The sequence below is a fragment of the Papaver somniferum genome, chromosome 9 (genome assembly GCF_003573695.1).
Source record: "Papaver somniferum cultivar HN1 chromosome 9, ASM357369v1, whole genome shotgun sequence".
Classification (NCBI taxonomy): Eukaryota; Viridiplantae; Streptophyta; class Magnoliopsida; order Ranunculales; family Papaveraceae; genus Papaver; species Papaver somniferum.
In genome coordinates this window covers 1945085-1962763 of record NC_039366.1, presented here as the reverse complement: position 1 = coordinate 1962763, position 17679 = coordinate 1945085, and the positions used below count along the sequence as shown (strand labels likewise).

At 35.8% G+C, this 17679-nt stretch overlaps 1 protein-coding gene across 2 annotated transcripts; it reads left to right on the top strand.

Moving 5' to 3' along the window:
- The first annotated feature begins 12765 nt into the window (after window positions 1–12765).
- Window positions 12766–15960, top strand: LOC113310609 (CAX-interacting protein 4-like). 2 transcript variants are annotated; one of them, XM_026559329.1, is made up of 3 exons: window positions 12805–12886; window positions 13000–13080; window positions 14614–15960. In XM_026559329.1, exon 3 carries the CDS (start codon window positions 14629–14631, stop codon window positions 15589–15591), a length of 963 nt encoding a protein of 320 aa, XP_026415114.1. In that variant the 5' UTR covers window positions 12805–12886; window positions 13000–13080; window positions 14614–14628; the 3' UTR covers window positions 15592–15960. The 2 variants fall into 2 exon arrangements, with proteins under 2 accessions (XP_026415113.1, XP_026415114.1); XM_026559328.1 differs by lacking the exon at window positions 13000–13080 and having other exon boundaries at window positions 12766–12886; window positions 14614–15953.
- Window positions 15961–17679: the final 1719 nt, after the last annotated feature.

Sequence of the window (17679 nt, the reverse complement as noted above, 5' to 3'; positions counted from 1 at the left end):
TAATTTATATAATTCATAATCTACTCATTACTAATCATGTTTAATGGTTAAATATAATTAGTTAATTAGTTAGTAGATTAGTTTGATAATCATTAGAATAAATCATTATCATTGAATATGTTGATGCAAGGTTTAGGAGAAGAGCCAACCCAAAAAAGTAAACAAGCTGAACATATAAATGTTCCAATTGTTCATATATATAGGTATTAATGTATTGAAATTTGATTTTTTTCATTGAATTCGTCATTCTTGCGCCTGAAAAACTCAGTGTCGGCATAATAAAAATATGAATACCATGCCGGCAGTGACCCAATCGGTATGGTATTCATACTTTCACCATGCCGATACACAATATCCCTCAATTTTGATATTGTAAGTACACTGCCGGCACAGAAAGTTCATTATCAATCGAGCATGCTGGTAGTAGTGTCGGCGTGGTCGATTCCCAAGTGTACCGTGCCGGTTTGAAGACAAAAACATACAGAAAATTTGTCTGAAATAGCATTATCGGCATGATATTCAGCCTAAAACCATGTTGTCACTAGTATCAGCATGGTATTCATCCTAAATTTTAATTTAGATGGAAGGGTGTCTTAGTATCCTTAGCGGACGCTATTGAATGAGATTAGTGATTCATATCCCCCAATCACGAAAAGTATCCCCCAATTGCGTGTTCAAAAACAACACAACAACTTAGGCTGGGTTTAGTAATGTTTTTATTTTTCCAAAAGCACTTTCAAAACCTATATATGTCAATAATTTTTAAAATTGATGTTTGGTAAAACAAAATCAAAGTGCTTTTTACCCAAAGCACTTTCCAAATTCCACTATTTTTAAAAGCTGGGGAAGAGGAGCTTTTAAAAGGAATTTAATTGGGGGATAAAAAAACTGATTGGGGGATAGAGGAAAAAGACAAAAACTGGATCCAAATATCAAATCAATGTTACCCCTTATCTAAGTATTTCTTTAAATCCTAATCTACCCCTCATTAATCAGGTTTAGTGGTTAATAATAATTACTAAAAATCTTAAGTATTTGTTAATGATTAGTGTGTATTTATATGAGAATTTGTGTGAGTGAGGTGAGAGTATAAGGAGAAAAAAACATATTTGAGAGGGAATTTTTTTGTGAAAATGGAGGATGATTGTGAAGAGAGAATTGCTACTAAGAGGTTGAAAATTTGATTTTTTTTTCTTTGAATCCACCATTGTTGCAGCTGAAAAAGCTCGGTGCCGGCATGGTATTCAACCAAAAAACCATGCCGGCATTTGCTGGAAATTTTCATAAATTTTCATAAATTGTTTTCTGGTTTTGATCTTCAAAACCTATTTTTTTTTTCTAATCAGTCCACTTCCGGCACAATTATCTAATTTTCGAGCATGCCGGCACCACTTCCGGCATAGTATGTTGCTTAAATTTCTATGTCGGCACATGATGAAAAGTATCCAGAAAATTGATTTTGTTTCGCTTGACTACCGACATTGATAGGATGTTCTCGAGTATGCCGACACCATTTTCCTGCATGGTCTTCATAATTCCGGCATGGTCTTCATTACTTCCGGCATGGTCTTCATCACTTCCGGTATTGCAAAAAAAAGTCCGTTTTGAATTTTTTCTGGTTTTAACCAGTCCACTGCCGGCACAGTTAGTTAATTCTCGAGCATGCCGGCACCGGTTTCCGGCATAGTATGTTGCATTAATTTCTATGCCGGTACATGATGTATAGTATCCAGAAAGATGATTTTTTTTCACTTGACTACCGGCATTGATAGATTTCTATCGAGCATGCCGGTATTTAGTTACGACATTGAATGTTAGTTACTAAGCATGCCGGCACCGTTTTCCGGCATGGTGTTCATCAATTCTGGCATGGTTTTCATCACTTTCAGCATGATCTTCATCACTTCCGAATTAAAAAAAAAATAATCAATTCCGGCTCTCTATGAACCGAGAAAATAAACAACATAAAAACCACCCCTCACATGGGGGTGGGCTCCGCCCACATGGAGATGGGGGGCACTTTTGGGCCCCACATGTATAGGATTGTGAGTATGTTGTTTTGGTGTAGTTCATTATCTCGGTCCCTAGAGAATTTTGTTCGTATATTTTAGTATTCTTTAAATATTATTATATTTTATTTCGAACTATTTTATGATACCATTTTATTTAATTCGTCAAAAAATAAAAATAAAAATTAAATAATTACTTAATTTTAGGTTGATTTTTTGTTCGAAATTATATATACATATGTATATATTAAAAAGTGGTTAAGTGAAACAAATTATTTTAACAATCATAATAATAGTAACAATTAGTAAATTTAATATTTTATATATTTATATTTAATAGTAAAAAAAAAATTTAAACCCAATAAAATTGAATAAAATTATTTTCAGAGATATGTCTGTTTTTGTCATTTTCCACAACAACAATGGTTGAATCTGATATCTTACCAAACACACTTCGATAGCTTTTCTAATCAGTATTAACTTTAATTAATATTTTACCAAATGACTAACTGCTTTTTTCTCACAACACATCACAACAACGCAAAACAGATAAGTGCTTTTATAAAAGCCGCAACAATACCAAACTAACATCTTGTTTGTTTGCAGCTGACTCGGCGTCTGGATCTGAGTCAACCTCTGACTCGGGCCGAGTCAGCAGTCAGACCGTTTGTTTTGCATTTTGAGTCAGATCTGACTCGACCTATGACTCAGACATAACTCCTGACTCGGACCCATTTGAGTCAGGTAACAAAATACCCCTGACTCACGGGACCAAACCACTGACTCACGTTTTTTGAGTCAGATGAGTCAGATCTGACTCAAAACAAACATATTGAGTCAGATCCAGATGAGTCAGGTGATTTCACTCAGATCCAGACGACTCAGATGAGTCAGGAGTAAACAAACATAGTCTAAGCCTTAATTTCAAAACTCAAACTAAGTCTTTTTTTCATCACCTCCCGTCTCCACCAACCGGCCACCATGTTTAGTCACTTTTTTTGTGTTGAACGTTCACCGCCATCATAAACTACCCGTAGGGTGATAAAGCTTCAGCATACAGGATGACTATAGCAAACCATATTAGTTTTGGGGACGATAGAAAAATAAATTTCTAAGTGAAGGATTAAGATCGTGTCTTGTTGAGTATTCCTTGGGCTTCTGGTGATGATTATATAGATTGGTTTTATATGGTTTCTCATCTCATAGTGCAAAATCCCTCAAGAAGACTTCACTAACGCATAGTTGTTCAGACATAACCTATTATTCCGTTACATGGTAGTTCGAATCTGGATTAACATGATGGTACCTTCCAGTCGTCCATAAATCAGAGAATAGTTCAACAAAATTTGAAAGAAAAAAAATCAAATCAAATGAAACATCCAATGTTGATCACTTATTTACCTTCGAATCTTGTTTGCACTATTTGTTTTCAGTTGAATTAATATAATCTTGTTGGATGTTGGATTCATCCAAGGTCTGGATCCTCCGTAATGATTACTTAAGGATTAATCACAAATTAATTCGTCTATTTATCCACAAATTGATTGATAAAACATAATGAGTTTTTGGTGTAGTAAAATTAAACCGAATCCTAACCTAAGGTTAGTGGTTATTGGTTTTGATTATTTCTTTTAATAAAAAGAGGGACCCATGAAGAATAAGACAAAATCAGGTTTGTGCCTGTGCTACACATCGGGCAATATTCTTTTTTTTTTATTTGGCGTGCATGGAGCTTCGTCCTACACCGTCTCGATGCATTAAATAGGTGGAGAAAATATATTTTATTTTATTTTTTCGTTTTATTTTCCCAGAAAATATGTCTGAAGATTTTTTAAGTTCTTTTTTCCTTGTATTTTTGGAAAAAGAGTCATAATATGACAGGTACTCGACTTCCGAATTGAATTTGGACTTCCTTAAAATTTAAACACAGTAAGTTAAGTTTTCCTTTTCAGTTTGTAATTTTTAGACCAATCATACGTTGCCAAGTGTCCTCTCTAAAACTCTCATTTCACAACAGCCACAAGAGAAACTTATTTTGATTAACAGGAAGCGAGGGCTTCGCTACCGTTCATCGTGGAAATTTTATTTGTTTAGAACTTTAAGTTTTTAGATAAGACTTTTGTTTGTAGGTAGTAAACAAGGAAAAGTAAAAGTAAAAGTATAATTATTTTAAAAATTGTGAGATGGGTAGCAAATAGGAAAAACGCCGGTGATAAATAGGTGACACCCATCCACTATTTTTATTATTCTTAGCATTTAAAAGCCCACGCTGATCTTTGCACAATTTCAAGAGACACTTTACCTAATTTCCTGATCTTTCTGCACGTCTTCAGCAATCATATGGCATCGGCATTGTCACCCACGCACGTCTAAATATGCGGGTTTAGTAGGCGACATGATCTACCAAATGAATAGTCGTTAACCACACAGAAAGCTTAACACCGTAAAAAAGTCATTTCAAGCCTGAGTGAGTAAAGGCCTTAGAGAAACATCTCAACAACTTCAATTATTTGATTTAATGCAAGTGATCGAATGACATTACTTGAAAACAAATCTCTAAACTGGCCCGCCTACTCAGTGGAATGTGCCCAACTTTGCCAATCTGAAAAAGATAAAAAACGAATCCCTAACTCGAATATACAATTTAGACATAGATACTAAGACGTAGTTAGTGAAGAACACAAACCAATGTCTTATCGAATTTGGCCAGCATCTCTTCTAGAGCAAATCGGGCGAGAACATTTCTCTGTTCACTCATGATTTTCAACTTATAATCCTGATTTATATCTTTAATCACTTGTATTGAAATTTGTATTTTCTCATTAAATTAACATCTTATTTTTAGTTTTATGTCTTCATGCAAAGCTAATCCTTTTATGTAATCAAAGTAGCTTACCAGGTTCACAGAGATGAGTTGGTTGTAATCCAACAATGTCTAACGATGAGAGTACTTGTGCAACTTCATGTTCATTTTAATCCACGTCTAAAATGAAAGTCCCAATCACCCAAAATGAAAGTCCCAATCACCCAAAAGAGATGGGAACAAAAACATAAGTGGCTTCTCACGTCTATCCACTTAATCCTACCAAAAAGATGTAAGGGTACCAGATTTAATGCACGTGCATCAACGAGTTATCAGCAATTAAATTGGCAACTGAAGCAATGGATTTCTAGCAAGAAACACCATGACGGGAGTTAATTTTATCGGGTAACCAATGAGAAGCAGAAACACCATAGTTTTCTTCGATGACTTTACACCACAAATCTCCAGTTCCATTTGACCAATAGTGCTAATTTCGTATCTTCTAAACCACGGATTCCAACGCCCCCATTTTTAACAGAACTATACAAACCGACCACTAATTCACTAGAGGATTCTTCTTTTGCTCCTTGCCAGAATCCCAGAGAGGCAAAGAGCGGAAGGCAGTTTTTTCTTGAGGCAGTCAATTAATGATCGCAGTTGGAGCTTTAAAGACCACGAAATAATGTAATGGCAGACTCACTTGACAAGAGATTCTTAATAAGAGTAATCCTTCCTCCTTTAGTTAAAAACATTCTCTTCCAAGTTTATAAATTTTTGTGGAACAGCTCAATTAGTGGATCCCAAATTGATTTAAAAGTGAACCTTAGCCCCAAACATGCACCTATTTTCTCTGCCCAAGAGTTCAACTTCAAAGAAGGAACATTTTCAATACCGACTAATCTTGTCTTGGAAATGTTAACCCTAAGGTCAGAAACAAGTTTCAAAGCCTTTAAGAGCACTAAAATCTTAAAAAAAAAATGTATCTCCTCCCATTTACTGTCTGAGAACAATATAATATCATCCGTGTAATGTAAAAGATAAAAAGAGTTTCTATTTTCTTTGACCGAGAATCCATGAATATTGCCATTACGTATAAAATTACGTATAAAATTAAGGAAAAGAGAGAACCCTTCCATGCCAAGATTAAAAATAAAACGAGAGAGCGGATTACCTTCCATATAATTTTTACCCGAAAGCTTATGATTTCTTAAAATGAATCAAGAATCAATGCATTTGGTCGAGTAATGTATTTTATGTCAATTTTTTTGGACTCTTAAAACCTTAGGTTCTTTATTAAGCTATTGCACTGACAGGTTTTACTGAAGTGAATTCGACCTGTTAATAAATTTATTGTTTTTGATCATATTCTTTTATATAATATTCTGTTCTTTCTTCTTTAAAATGAGATAAGAATCATTCATTTTCGTTATTTAATGAAGTCTACACAACTTTTTGAACACAAACTATGCAATCTGAATTTCAGAAACGTTCTACTGTTGTCTTATGCCTACATCTCTTGTTATTTGATATATTTGATTTTGGTATAAACGGAAGTTTTTTCTTGGTTCCAAAATGCTAAGGTTTTTCTTGTTTTGATTTGAAATGTGGATCATGGTAAGTTTTGAAAACTAGAGGTTTAGAATTGAAACAGATTTTGTTGCACAAATTCAATGATTTGATGCATTTATCGATTCTGAGTTTGCCCAACTTTATGTTTTGATACATCCTTGGATTTTATGATCTTGTCTTATACATGGTAAGCCAAGGTAAGTTTCTTTCATGGTTTATGAATCAATAATTTGTTGATGTTTATTCGATACTCGTATTTAACGATGTTTGCGAACTGTTTATGCATTGCGTTGAGAATCCTTTTTGGTTACGAACCCTATTGATGAGTTTGTCGGGCCCACAAGGGGCAATCCATATTAATGGTGACCTATGGAAATCGTCCGGGGGTAGTTTTCTGATAAACTTCGAAAAATGGTTATTCGGACCCTCAAAGTAGATTATTACGAACTCACTGGGTTTGTTAGATCATTGCTCGGTCGAACTTGCATGCATTGCAATCTCAAGCATGTTTGTCAATGTTAGTGATCAAAACCATAAGTCTTGATTTCTAGTCTACTATAGCTAAGTCTCGGGCTAGTATGGTAAGTGTAGTTGAGCTCAAGGACTCCATGGCGATTCATCATACAAGACGAAGATCTACTCATGGAACTGGTGGAACTTCTCGACAAAAAGGTATGTGGAGACTTGAACTTATCTGTCATTCAAAAGTCTATCTATTCTATCTCCTACTCTTTGAGAAAAAAAGTCGTTTGCTATATATATAGACTATGAATATACACATTTGGTATTTCGAGCCGAGTATACCTCGCCTATCTATATCTTGAAATATGTGCTGGTAAGCTTTTCGCTTCGACCAAGTTTATCTTTACCTAGTGACGAAAGTCATGATTTGTTTAAATCACTTTGAAAATTGTTTTGACGATAAATGGTGTAACAACTGCATAACGTCCTATAAGAATGTTTCAATGATTGGAATGAGAGTTTAGATTACATAATCAATGGTGGACATAAGCATTACTGTGGAAACACAGTTATGTATAAGTCCGATTCCTTGAACCAAAATTTTCGAACTTTGTTGATCAAGAGAACCGGAAGAATGGCAAATGCCAAGTCCGCGAACTCAGTCCGGGAAATGCCGAAGTTCTCAAACCCAAGAATTTCTAATGGAGTTGACAAACTACTTGCGTGAAGCTAAGTCCGCGAACTAAGTCCGCGAACCGGATAAGTTCTCATCCCGAGAATTACTGCTGGAGTTTGTAAACTCTGTCCGGTATCTTAAGTCCGTGAATCTAGTCTGCGAACTTGAGAAGGTTATATATCTAAAGATGATTTCTGAACTTCAACTTAAAAAGACTAAGGAATGTTATTTGCAAACCGGGTCTATGAAAGTTTATGAACCGATTCGAGTGAATCAAATCATCTTTGCTTCAATTGTGTCTTGTGTAGTTACACAAGATTTCCTTGCAATTGAACAACTCTCTAACTAGTTCAATTGAGTCATTTGAACTAGTTATGGTGAAGAAGAACATGGTTGATATGAAATGCTCATATGGCTAACCTTTTGGTTGACTATTGTTGAACCAACAATGTACACGTTTGGGTACGGTTAACAAACCTAGAACCGTGCATTTCATTTGTGTATAACAAGCTAAGTTTTTGATCTAACGGTTGAGAAATATTAGTTTGAATCTAAATCAGGTTTTAATCTAACGGTGAATATTGATTGCTTTGTTACCAAGGCAAAACCCTGATTTGAAAGATTATATAAGGGGACACTTAGCAACTCTGCAAAACTAATCCCCACACCTTATGTGTGATACTAGTTTGCGTGCTAGAGTCGGTTCTCCTTTAACCTTTGGTTTTCTTCTTCTAAAACCAGGTTAAACGACTTAAGGACTTCATTGGGATTGTGAAGCCAGACCGATAATACTTTTATCGTAGTTGTGTGATCTGATCTTGCATCTTCTATCGTACGAGTACAATTATATTGATTGGATTGAGATTGATATCTCCGATAGGCAAGACATAAAAAGTAATCACAAACATCTTCGTCTCATTTTTTGTGATTCCGCAACATCTTGTTTCACTACCATACGATTAATATTGTTGTGAGGTGATTGATTAATCGAGGATGTTCTCCGGGAATATAAGACTGGATTATCAATTGGTTCCTGTGCACCTTGATTATTATCAAAAGACGGAACAAAAACTTTAGGATTTTTATGTGGGAGACAGATTGATCCTTTGATAGACTTGTCTGTATCAGACAAATTTTTTTATTGTCAAAGCCTGGGATTTGGGGTCGTAACAACTCTTAGTTGTGGGTGAGATCATCTAAGGGAATCAAGTGCGCAGTATCCTGCTGGGATCAGAGGTGTAGGGAGTACAACTGTACCTTGGATCAGTGGGAGACTGATTGGGGTTCGACTATAGTCTAGTCCGAAGTTAGCTTGGAGTAGGCTAGTGTCTGTAGCGGCTTAATACAGTGTGTATTCAATCTGGACTAGGTCCCGGGGTTTTTCTGCACTTGCGGTTTCCTCGTTAACAAAATTTCTGGTGTCTGTGTTATTTCAGTTTCCGCATTATATTGTTTTATCTTTATAATTAAAATAACACAGGTTGTGCGTTTAGATCATCAATTAGTATAATCCAACCTTTGGTTGTCGATTGTCATAGATTGATCCTTGGAGATTGGTCTTTGGTACCGTCCAAGTTATTCCTTGTATTTGATTAAAACTCGCAGGATATGCTTGAGTAAATCAAATCAAGAGAGAGATATAAACTCGTTGATATACTTTTAATTGATTGGGTCTTGATTGATTATCTCGAAAGTATATTCGAGTTTGTTCATAAAGATTTCTAAGCGAGATATTGGGTGGTGTTGTTAGACCCCCACTTTTTCAGGGTTTAAATGATTTCGATTGTGTATTTCCTTTGTAAGGCCTTTGATACTTCGATTTGGATGTGCTCAACAACTTAACGCATTGTTTACGCTTTAAACGATTTGATATCTCATCGTTATTGTGTTTTACGCTTTGTACTCGTGTTAACTCTCTACTGTGTTGTGTCTCACCCTTTTGTTTTGTTTTCCACAGAGTTAATGGGCGGCTTGAGGTAGTAAGCTTTCTTAAGCTTGGTGCATTGAGATTTGTGGGTCAAAGTGAGTACATCACTTTGTATTCATATATATTCATATGTATCTGGGTTAGTTTGAGAAAAAAGATATTGTATTATCCTATTGTTTTAGTTTGTGAAAATTGATACTATCTTTGCTTGTTATTGTGATTTGTAAAAGTGTTACTCTCTTTTCTTGTTGTCGTTTGTCAAAAGAGTATATTAATTAATAAGTGTGGGTCATGTTTAAATGGTTTCATGTCTCATATTTTGTATTCCATACTTTTTGGTTAACTGGTTTATGTAAACGAAACTTATTTTGTTATGTTTAATAACAACATGACTTTTACTCTTGTTTACAAACTGGTTTTCAATCCGTGCATCTCAAATGACAGCTCAGAGAATTTGAAACTTGTCAGTTGACCGAACTCCACGACCGACTGGAAGGGAAAAAAATTTTCGGGTCGTCACAATTAAGGAATTCCAGTTTGAGTTAGATGTGAATCCAAAACGTCCTAAGTGGATGCAATTAGCCGAAAGATTTGAGAGTATTTGTTATACAATGCAAGATTACATCAAAATATTATGATGGGTCAACCAATATCATCCCAATGATATATAGTAATGAAGAGAATGTGAGTATTCCAAATTGAATCGCGTTTATGTTGCGAAATAAGGTGTATTTTACTTTTAATACTAACTTGCAAAAAAAAAAAAATCTTAAGGATTGTAGAATACAAAGCCTTTGGGAAATATGCCATGGAGGAAGATACAAGCTTGGGATATGTTATACGTGGTTGAGGAGAAGAATTATGAGATTCATTAAAGAAATGGCCGCCAAGATTAGTCAAAAATATACCCGTCAAGATCCATTGAATTATTACGTTAAAACAGATTAATAGTGTGTAATCTAAGTTTCTATTTAAGCTTTTAATTAAGCTAAAACAATGTAGTCGAGCTAGTTTACATTCAAATGAGTATTGGCACTAAATACGGGATAAAGTTCGACTTAAAAAGGAAAAACTTGATACCTGAATTCGTAGATTTTTCAAATGTTTGAAAAATCTAGCCGTTACTTATCTGGTCCTGGCTTGCTTGTCAAAATCCGTATTAGCCGAATTATGACATTTTTCACGAAATTTTAGGAACAAATGTTTCTTACTTTTTTAAAAAAATATAGCCGTTGTAAACGTGTATTATATATATACCTACCTGTTGTTTCATATTCTAAAACACATATGCTCAAAAAATGGAACCCCAAGTCCTAAGTTTACTCTGGAAGAAGATTTGTCTCATATTCTAAAACACATATGCGCCTCCTTAAAAGCTTGACGCCAAGTTCCTTACAAGAAAACCAGTTTTTGTTTTTCATAACCAATTTGGCGGGATCATTTTGTTGTAGATTCTTTTTTTATTTGCTCCACTTGGTCTTGAAGTTCTGGCTCCGCCACCGAATTAATGCAATGGCAAGCATACAAGACGAAAAACCAAACTTAATTAAGATCTAGATAAGTCAGTTAACTAACGGCCACAAAAGAACAAAAAGAAGAAAGAAAACAGATAGCTAGCCCATTGAGCATGTTTTTCACAAGAAGAATAAAACAGATAGCTAGTGTCGTCTTTGATATCCTTGACGTACTTAAATCATTGTTTGTTAATGAGAATATTGTAAATATTGTTGATGTTTCTGGGCTCATTTTGGGTTGATAACTTGATAAGAGAAGAAAAAAAAGAATCAAATGACAATTGTACTTGGATATAGATTCACTGAAAATAAGGTTAAACTGAAACAAGAGAAGTATTTGTCATTATTACAGACGTGTGCATCTATTTAAATAAAATCTATTTCAACGTAAATCACTTGGCTATTATCACTTAGCTAGTGCGCCTGGCCTTAAACTTGTATCTAAAATCGATCTATTTGTTCAAATAGATCCTACACAATGTCCACTCACTACCAGTCATATGGTACTCTTTCATCAACCAATTGGTTTTAGTATTACTTTTCTTATCACCTTGACGACCGACGGTATGGAACACGAGGCCACTCTTCTTCCCAACTTCTTCACTGCCTTCCATGACGGGCTCTGTTTTTGTAGACATTCTCCAGTGACCATGTCCTCCCACAGTTCGTATGGGTCTTTTTCCATTCGCATATCTTATGGTTCTTCGGGTGAAGAAATACCCCGATTTTTCTTGGTATGTTTCTGTAATAAACATGAAATTAAACGTACAACTGATCAATATCGCAATCACGTACAGTAATTAACCAAGATTAATGATTGAAAAAAGAATAAGTATACGATTTGCTTACCTAGAAGCTTTTTAGGATGATACTGATAAACATTGATGTCGGGTATACAAGGCATGACTTCAAACTGAATTTCAGGATTTTCTTTCTTCGGCTTCAAGTACATAGACAGCAGCTCTTGATCCGAAGGAGCAAACACGAAACCAGGAGGAAGTTCCCTAAGTTGTACGGAAGGAACATCCTGATAACAATCTCTTAACAAGTGCTGATCTTGATCAGCAACAAGTTGTTGGCTATTATAATTACTGAAGTATTGCAGATCTTCACCAGCATCGAGTATTTGGTTAATACAATCATCGAGGTACTCCAGATCTTGATCACTAAGAAGTTCTTGGTCATCATAATCGTAGTTATTAGCCCTGCACATGCATATAAACACGTTCCTGATCAATATTTATGAAAAAAATGAAATTAACTCATAAAAGAAAAGTAGAGAAGATTCACAAATACATACCACTCCATGTTCATCGCTGCATCCTCATGCTGGTACTGATGGTTACTAGCTGCTACTTGACTCTCGTAGACGTCCTCCATCTTTCTCTTACCCTTCAAATCTACTTTCTCCATTATTATAATTATTATTATTTCTTGAAATTACTCGCGAAATCTTCTGCTCTCGTTTTTTTTACCTTAGGCAAAAATTCATCTAACCAAATAGGTGCCCCTAAGAGGTATTTATAAGCTAGTAGGGGGCAAGAGCCCTTTTCCTAGTTGAATAAAGCTTTACACTGATTTTCCTAGTTAAAACGAAAAAAAGGTTTACACAGATTAGAAATCGGTCCTTTTGGATCGGGAATCGGCAGGATCTTTGTTACATGGGCTTTGCTGACCAAACCTAATCGTTTGCTCTTTTCACAAAGCCCAGTAAGGATAAAAACGTCGGTTTCAGGCAACCAATCACAAATCGACACGTATAAATAGAGAATTTTCTATCTCCTTGTATTTAAATACACAATCCCCATCTGTATATCGTTTCCTCTTTTGCGCTTTCCGTCTCTCTCTCTCTCCCTCCTTTGGAACGCGAAGAAATTTTATTTTCCCCCAAATCAATCAGATTAGGGCATCAATCAAGAATTTCAGGTAAACTAATCCTAAACCTGTATTGAATTTCATTTTAGATTATAGTAATTATTGAATTTCTGTAGGACTTTGATCGTAAAATTCATCATGCCCTAGTTTTTTTTTCGATTTAGGGTTCGACAATTGAAATTGGAATTAAGAACCATGCTGTTGTTGGGGGGTTACACTTGGATGATCATGACAGACACTTTGAGGTCCTTTTTGAAAGACACAAACCTAAGTATTAGAAAGCTACTGACGTTTTTCTTTAGCAATTTTAGTATTAGTTTTGGTCGAAAGTTGATTTGTAATTGTTGTTGTGGAAAACCAAAAGTTTTGTTCAATTCAAGTTGGAATTTATCACGTTTGGTTTGATTAAGTTAGAATTTACTCAATATGAGCGCTAATCTGATTCGATTGTGTTGGAGGATGTGAAGTACAAATCCTTTTTACGGTGAGGCCATTTTTTGGGGTTTTATATATAATTGGTTTGGGTGAAAACCTCATTGTTATGCAATTTTTGAATCCCTATAGAGTGGTAGAGATGAAGCCCTGTTAGTTGTTTCCCCAAATAGAAGATGAAGAATAGTATCTTTCTTAGATTCACTTTAGGATGAGTCTGATGAATGTGTTCCAGACTGATAAGCCCATGGTTTTAGATGATTGATTGTTGAAAACTAATTAGGTTAGTTATATTATGAAGATTTTGTTTTGGATGAGAGATTAGTAATGAAATTCACCCCACAATCATCATGAACAATATTATCTTTAGTGGTTATTTGATCTTATGCGTATTTGAAGTCACCGAAATTCTCATCCACTTCAGCATTACCTTGTATTTCTGCCATTGATATATCAAACCAGATAAGGTATTTAGTGTTTTGATTAGTAAATAAAACCAGATAAGTCCTCTTTGAAATACAAAAATATTCGAAACTCATCTTGTTGAACAATATTAGTATCAGTTTTTGTGGAAAGGTGATTTGTAACTGTACTTGGGTGAAGAGCGGTGAAATTTTTATTAGAATCAATGGCTTTGTTTGATCAAGTTAGGGTTCTTCTTTTTTGTTTGACCAAGTTAGATTTCATTCTGTGTTAACTCCGTTCTGATTCGATTGTTTGGAAGATGTGAAGGACAATTCCTTTGTACCTGTAGCTATGCCAGACTTTTAGTTTTTATCTTACTTGGTGTGCATGAATACCTCATTCGATTTCACAAACTACTCACTGCACATTTCTATTTCATCATCATTGAATACCCATAGAATGACAGAGGTAAAGCTTCTTTAGTTTTCTTCCCTAAATAGGAGAAGAGGAATAGTTTTTTCCTTAGATTCACTTTACTTGGAATGTGTGTAATAATTTGATGAGCACCCCAAAAACTCGACTTTGATTACTTTTTAAAGGATTAATTGTTGAATATGAATATTTTGTTTTGGATGCGGGATGAAATTAACCCCAATCATCGTCGACATTTTTTTTGGTGGTAAATTAAGTGGAATTATTATTGTAAGATGGGAATTTTAAGTGACTGGAATTCTCATCTACAGTAGCATTACCTTGTTTTTCCGTCACTGATAAATCAAACCAGAATGAAAATTTCAGGATCAGAAAATGGATAGAAGATTATAATATCATGACCAAGTTTTGTGTCATTTGAGAACAAAATTCTTAACATCTTAGCTTTTTTGTTTTCTGTCGTCTGTTAGAAAAAGCTTATCTTCTTAATCTTGTGTTTATGTCTGCAGTTTCTGTTTGTGAAAATGCCGGCAACAGCAGGAAGGGTTCGTATGCCCGCGAATAATCGGGTTCACAGTAGTGCTGCACTTCAAACTCATGGTATTTGGCAAAGTGCGATTGGGTACGATCCTTATGCACCGAATAAAGATGAACCAAAGCAATCTTCTTCTTCTCAGCCAATGTCGGCGGCGACTGCAGCTGAACCTGATGCTGAAAACGCTTATAATAGTTTCCAAGGACTTCTTGCACTTGCTCGTATTACTGGTTCGAATGCGGATAATGAGACTCGTGGTTCTTGTAGAAAATGTGGTCGTGTTGGTCATCTTTATTTTCAGTGTCGTAATTTTCTCAGTTTGAAAGAAGATAAAGAGAAAGAGGCCGCAATTCTTCAGGTTGGTCTTGGTTCTGGTTTGGATAAATTTAAGTTGAATGGGGCTAAGGAGTTCTCTGAAGAGAGTTCTGAAGAGAGCGAGAGTTCGGATTCTGATGCTGATTCAGAGATGGAGAGGGCAATTGAGGCACGCTATGGGAAGAAGGGTGTTAGTAAGTCTAAATCAAGGTCTTTAAGTAAGAAAAAGGATGACGACTCGGATGAAGATGACAAGGAAGAGAGAAAGAAGCGAGGTAGATCGAAGAAAAGGACAAGTAGGAGGAGGAGCAGCAGTGACACGGATGATGATGATGAGGGTGGTAAGAAGAGAAGGAAGGAGAAGAAGAGGAGACATGACGATTCTTCAGATGAAGATGATAAACGTCGACATCGTCATAGGAAGAGTACGAAGGAAAAGAGGAGGAGGAGAAGTCATCATGATTCAGATGATTCTGATTCGTCTGAAGAATCTAGAAGGCGTCATAAGCGTAGACATAGGAAGAAGGCATCCTCTAGCTGTGATGTTAGTGACTCGGATGATTCACGTGTTGGGAGGTCCAAAAAGCAAACTCGAAAGAGTAGTAAACATCGCCGCCATGAAGTTGTTGCTGCATGATAAACACAGCGTAGGTTATTTCAGAAGGCATTATATTTCAGTATCTCAGAGTGTTAAGATCTGTATTTCATAGGTGATTTGGCTTGCAACTGTTGTTAAACTCTAAGATGCGTGTTTCAGTATTTCTTTCTGTTCCCTGTGGACTTCTTTGGCTTTGGCTTGGGCTTGCTTGATCCCCACCTTTCTGATGATAAGAATGTAGTACAGAACATTATCTTGTTATTATTTTCCTCATACTGCTTTCTTATTTCCTTGAAGTATTATGCAGCATCATGTAGTTGTAATTTTCCAGGCTGTTGTCCCTTTAATTTTTAAACTTGGGTTGTACTCGTATATTAAAATTCACCGTGTACTGTAATTTTGATTTTTTGTTTCGTTTCTTTTATTTCTTGGTGTTTGCGTGTCCAAATATGGTAACTAGGATTTGGTGAAGGCAATTTCATATTTCTGCTGCCTCAGGCTCAGCCAACCACTTGACCTTTATGTGTAGTACATAACATATTTGTGCCAGGTTACACGCTTTCCATATAAACAGGAAAATTATAACCACGGCGTTATGCTTACCTTTCCAGGTTACAGTGTCTGAAACTTTGGTTTGGCACAGACATATGCGTCGGTTTATGATTTGTTATGTGAGACCGACGATTTGAACTTATTGGGCCTTGAGAAGTGGATAACCAATTTGGGTTAGGTTAGTAAAGCCCTTGTATGAAAGATTCTGCCGATTCCCGGTCCAGAAGTACCGATCTAATATATGTAAACCTGTTTTCAACTAGGAAAAGGGCACTTGCCCCTACCGACCTATTAGCTTATGAATACCCATATAGGGGCACCTATTTAGTTGGGTCAATTTTTACCTAGCTAGTCAGGTAAAAATCAATGAGAGAAGAAGAAAGTACTAGATTAGTGCCCGTGCTACGCACCGGGTTTATTTTCTTTCAACGATATTTTCAGTTTGGTGTGCACGGGGATTCGCCCTGCCCCGTGGCAATGTATTTTTAGTATAGCAGGATTCGATCTGCCCCATGTCGGTGATTTGGTGTGCGCGGGGTTTTGCCCTGCCTCGTGGTGATGCAGTTTCCTTATCAACACAATTTCCTTACCAACATGATTCCATAATAACAAAGTTTCCTTTTTCTTTTAGTATAATTTTTTTATCTTTTTAGATGGCAGTAGACAACCTCTTTTATCATATTTTATACTCCCAACAACTCTACCCCTTCAACGGTAAGAAAAACAGTTCGATCGTCATTGAATTAACAATCTTAATCAAGTAGCGGAAGCCTAGTTTAGTCCGGAGTTCCAAATATAATATGGAACAAATTTTCTTCTTCCTATACGAATATGTGAGGCAATACCCATGGGATTTACAACTTGTAAAAGTTACATCCCTTTTGACTAAATATACGTGGACTTTTACTCGCTCCATAAGTTTCAAGTTCAAATTTGTTGGATGGAAGACAAATCTCTCAACTGCTGGAAAAATGACAATGATCCAATCAATGACTTCCACATCTAGTCTCTACCAGATGAACTGTTTCAAAATCCCAAAAACTACTTGCAATAAGATCAATGCCATTCAAAGAGACTTATTCTGGAACAAAGAACAAACAAATCCAAAGGGGTCTACTATTTTGCTTGGGAAGTAGTAAATAAACCTAAAGAATTGGGTGGTCTGGGATTCAAAAATATGGAACTCTTCAACATGGCTATGCTCATAAAGATTGCCTGGAGACTAATCTCAGAACCAGATTCATTATGGAGCAGCACTATGAAGGCCTCTCACTACCCCAACACTGAAGTTATAAGATTGGACACAAACCCAAAGAACACTGACTCTTAGATCTGGAAAGTAATTTTGGAAGGCATCGCTCTAATCCAACAGTTCTACATTTGGAAGGTTGGCAATGGAATGTAAATCCAAATATGGGATGACAGATGGATTCCCAATAACTCTGGAAGACTTCAAAAACCTATCCTCTGCCCAAAAAATCTCATAACATTTAACCAACTATTCAACACCTATGGGGAATGGGACACCATCATCTTAAACCAATGGTTCACACCTGATATCCAAAATCTTATTCT

Coding starts and splice junctions, on each gene's coding strand:
- LOC113310609 (XM_026559329.1), top strand. CDS start 14,629: ATGCCGGCAACAGCAGGAAGGGTTCGTATGCCCGCGAATAATCGGGTT.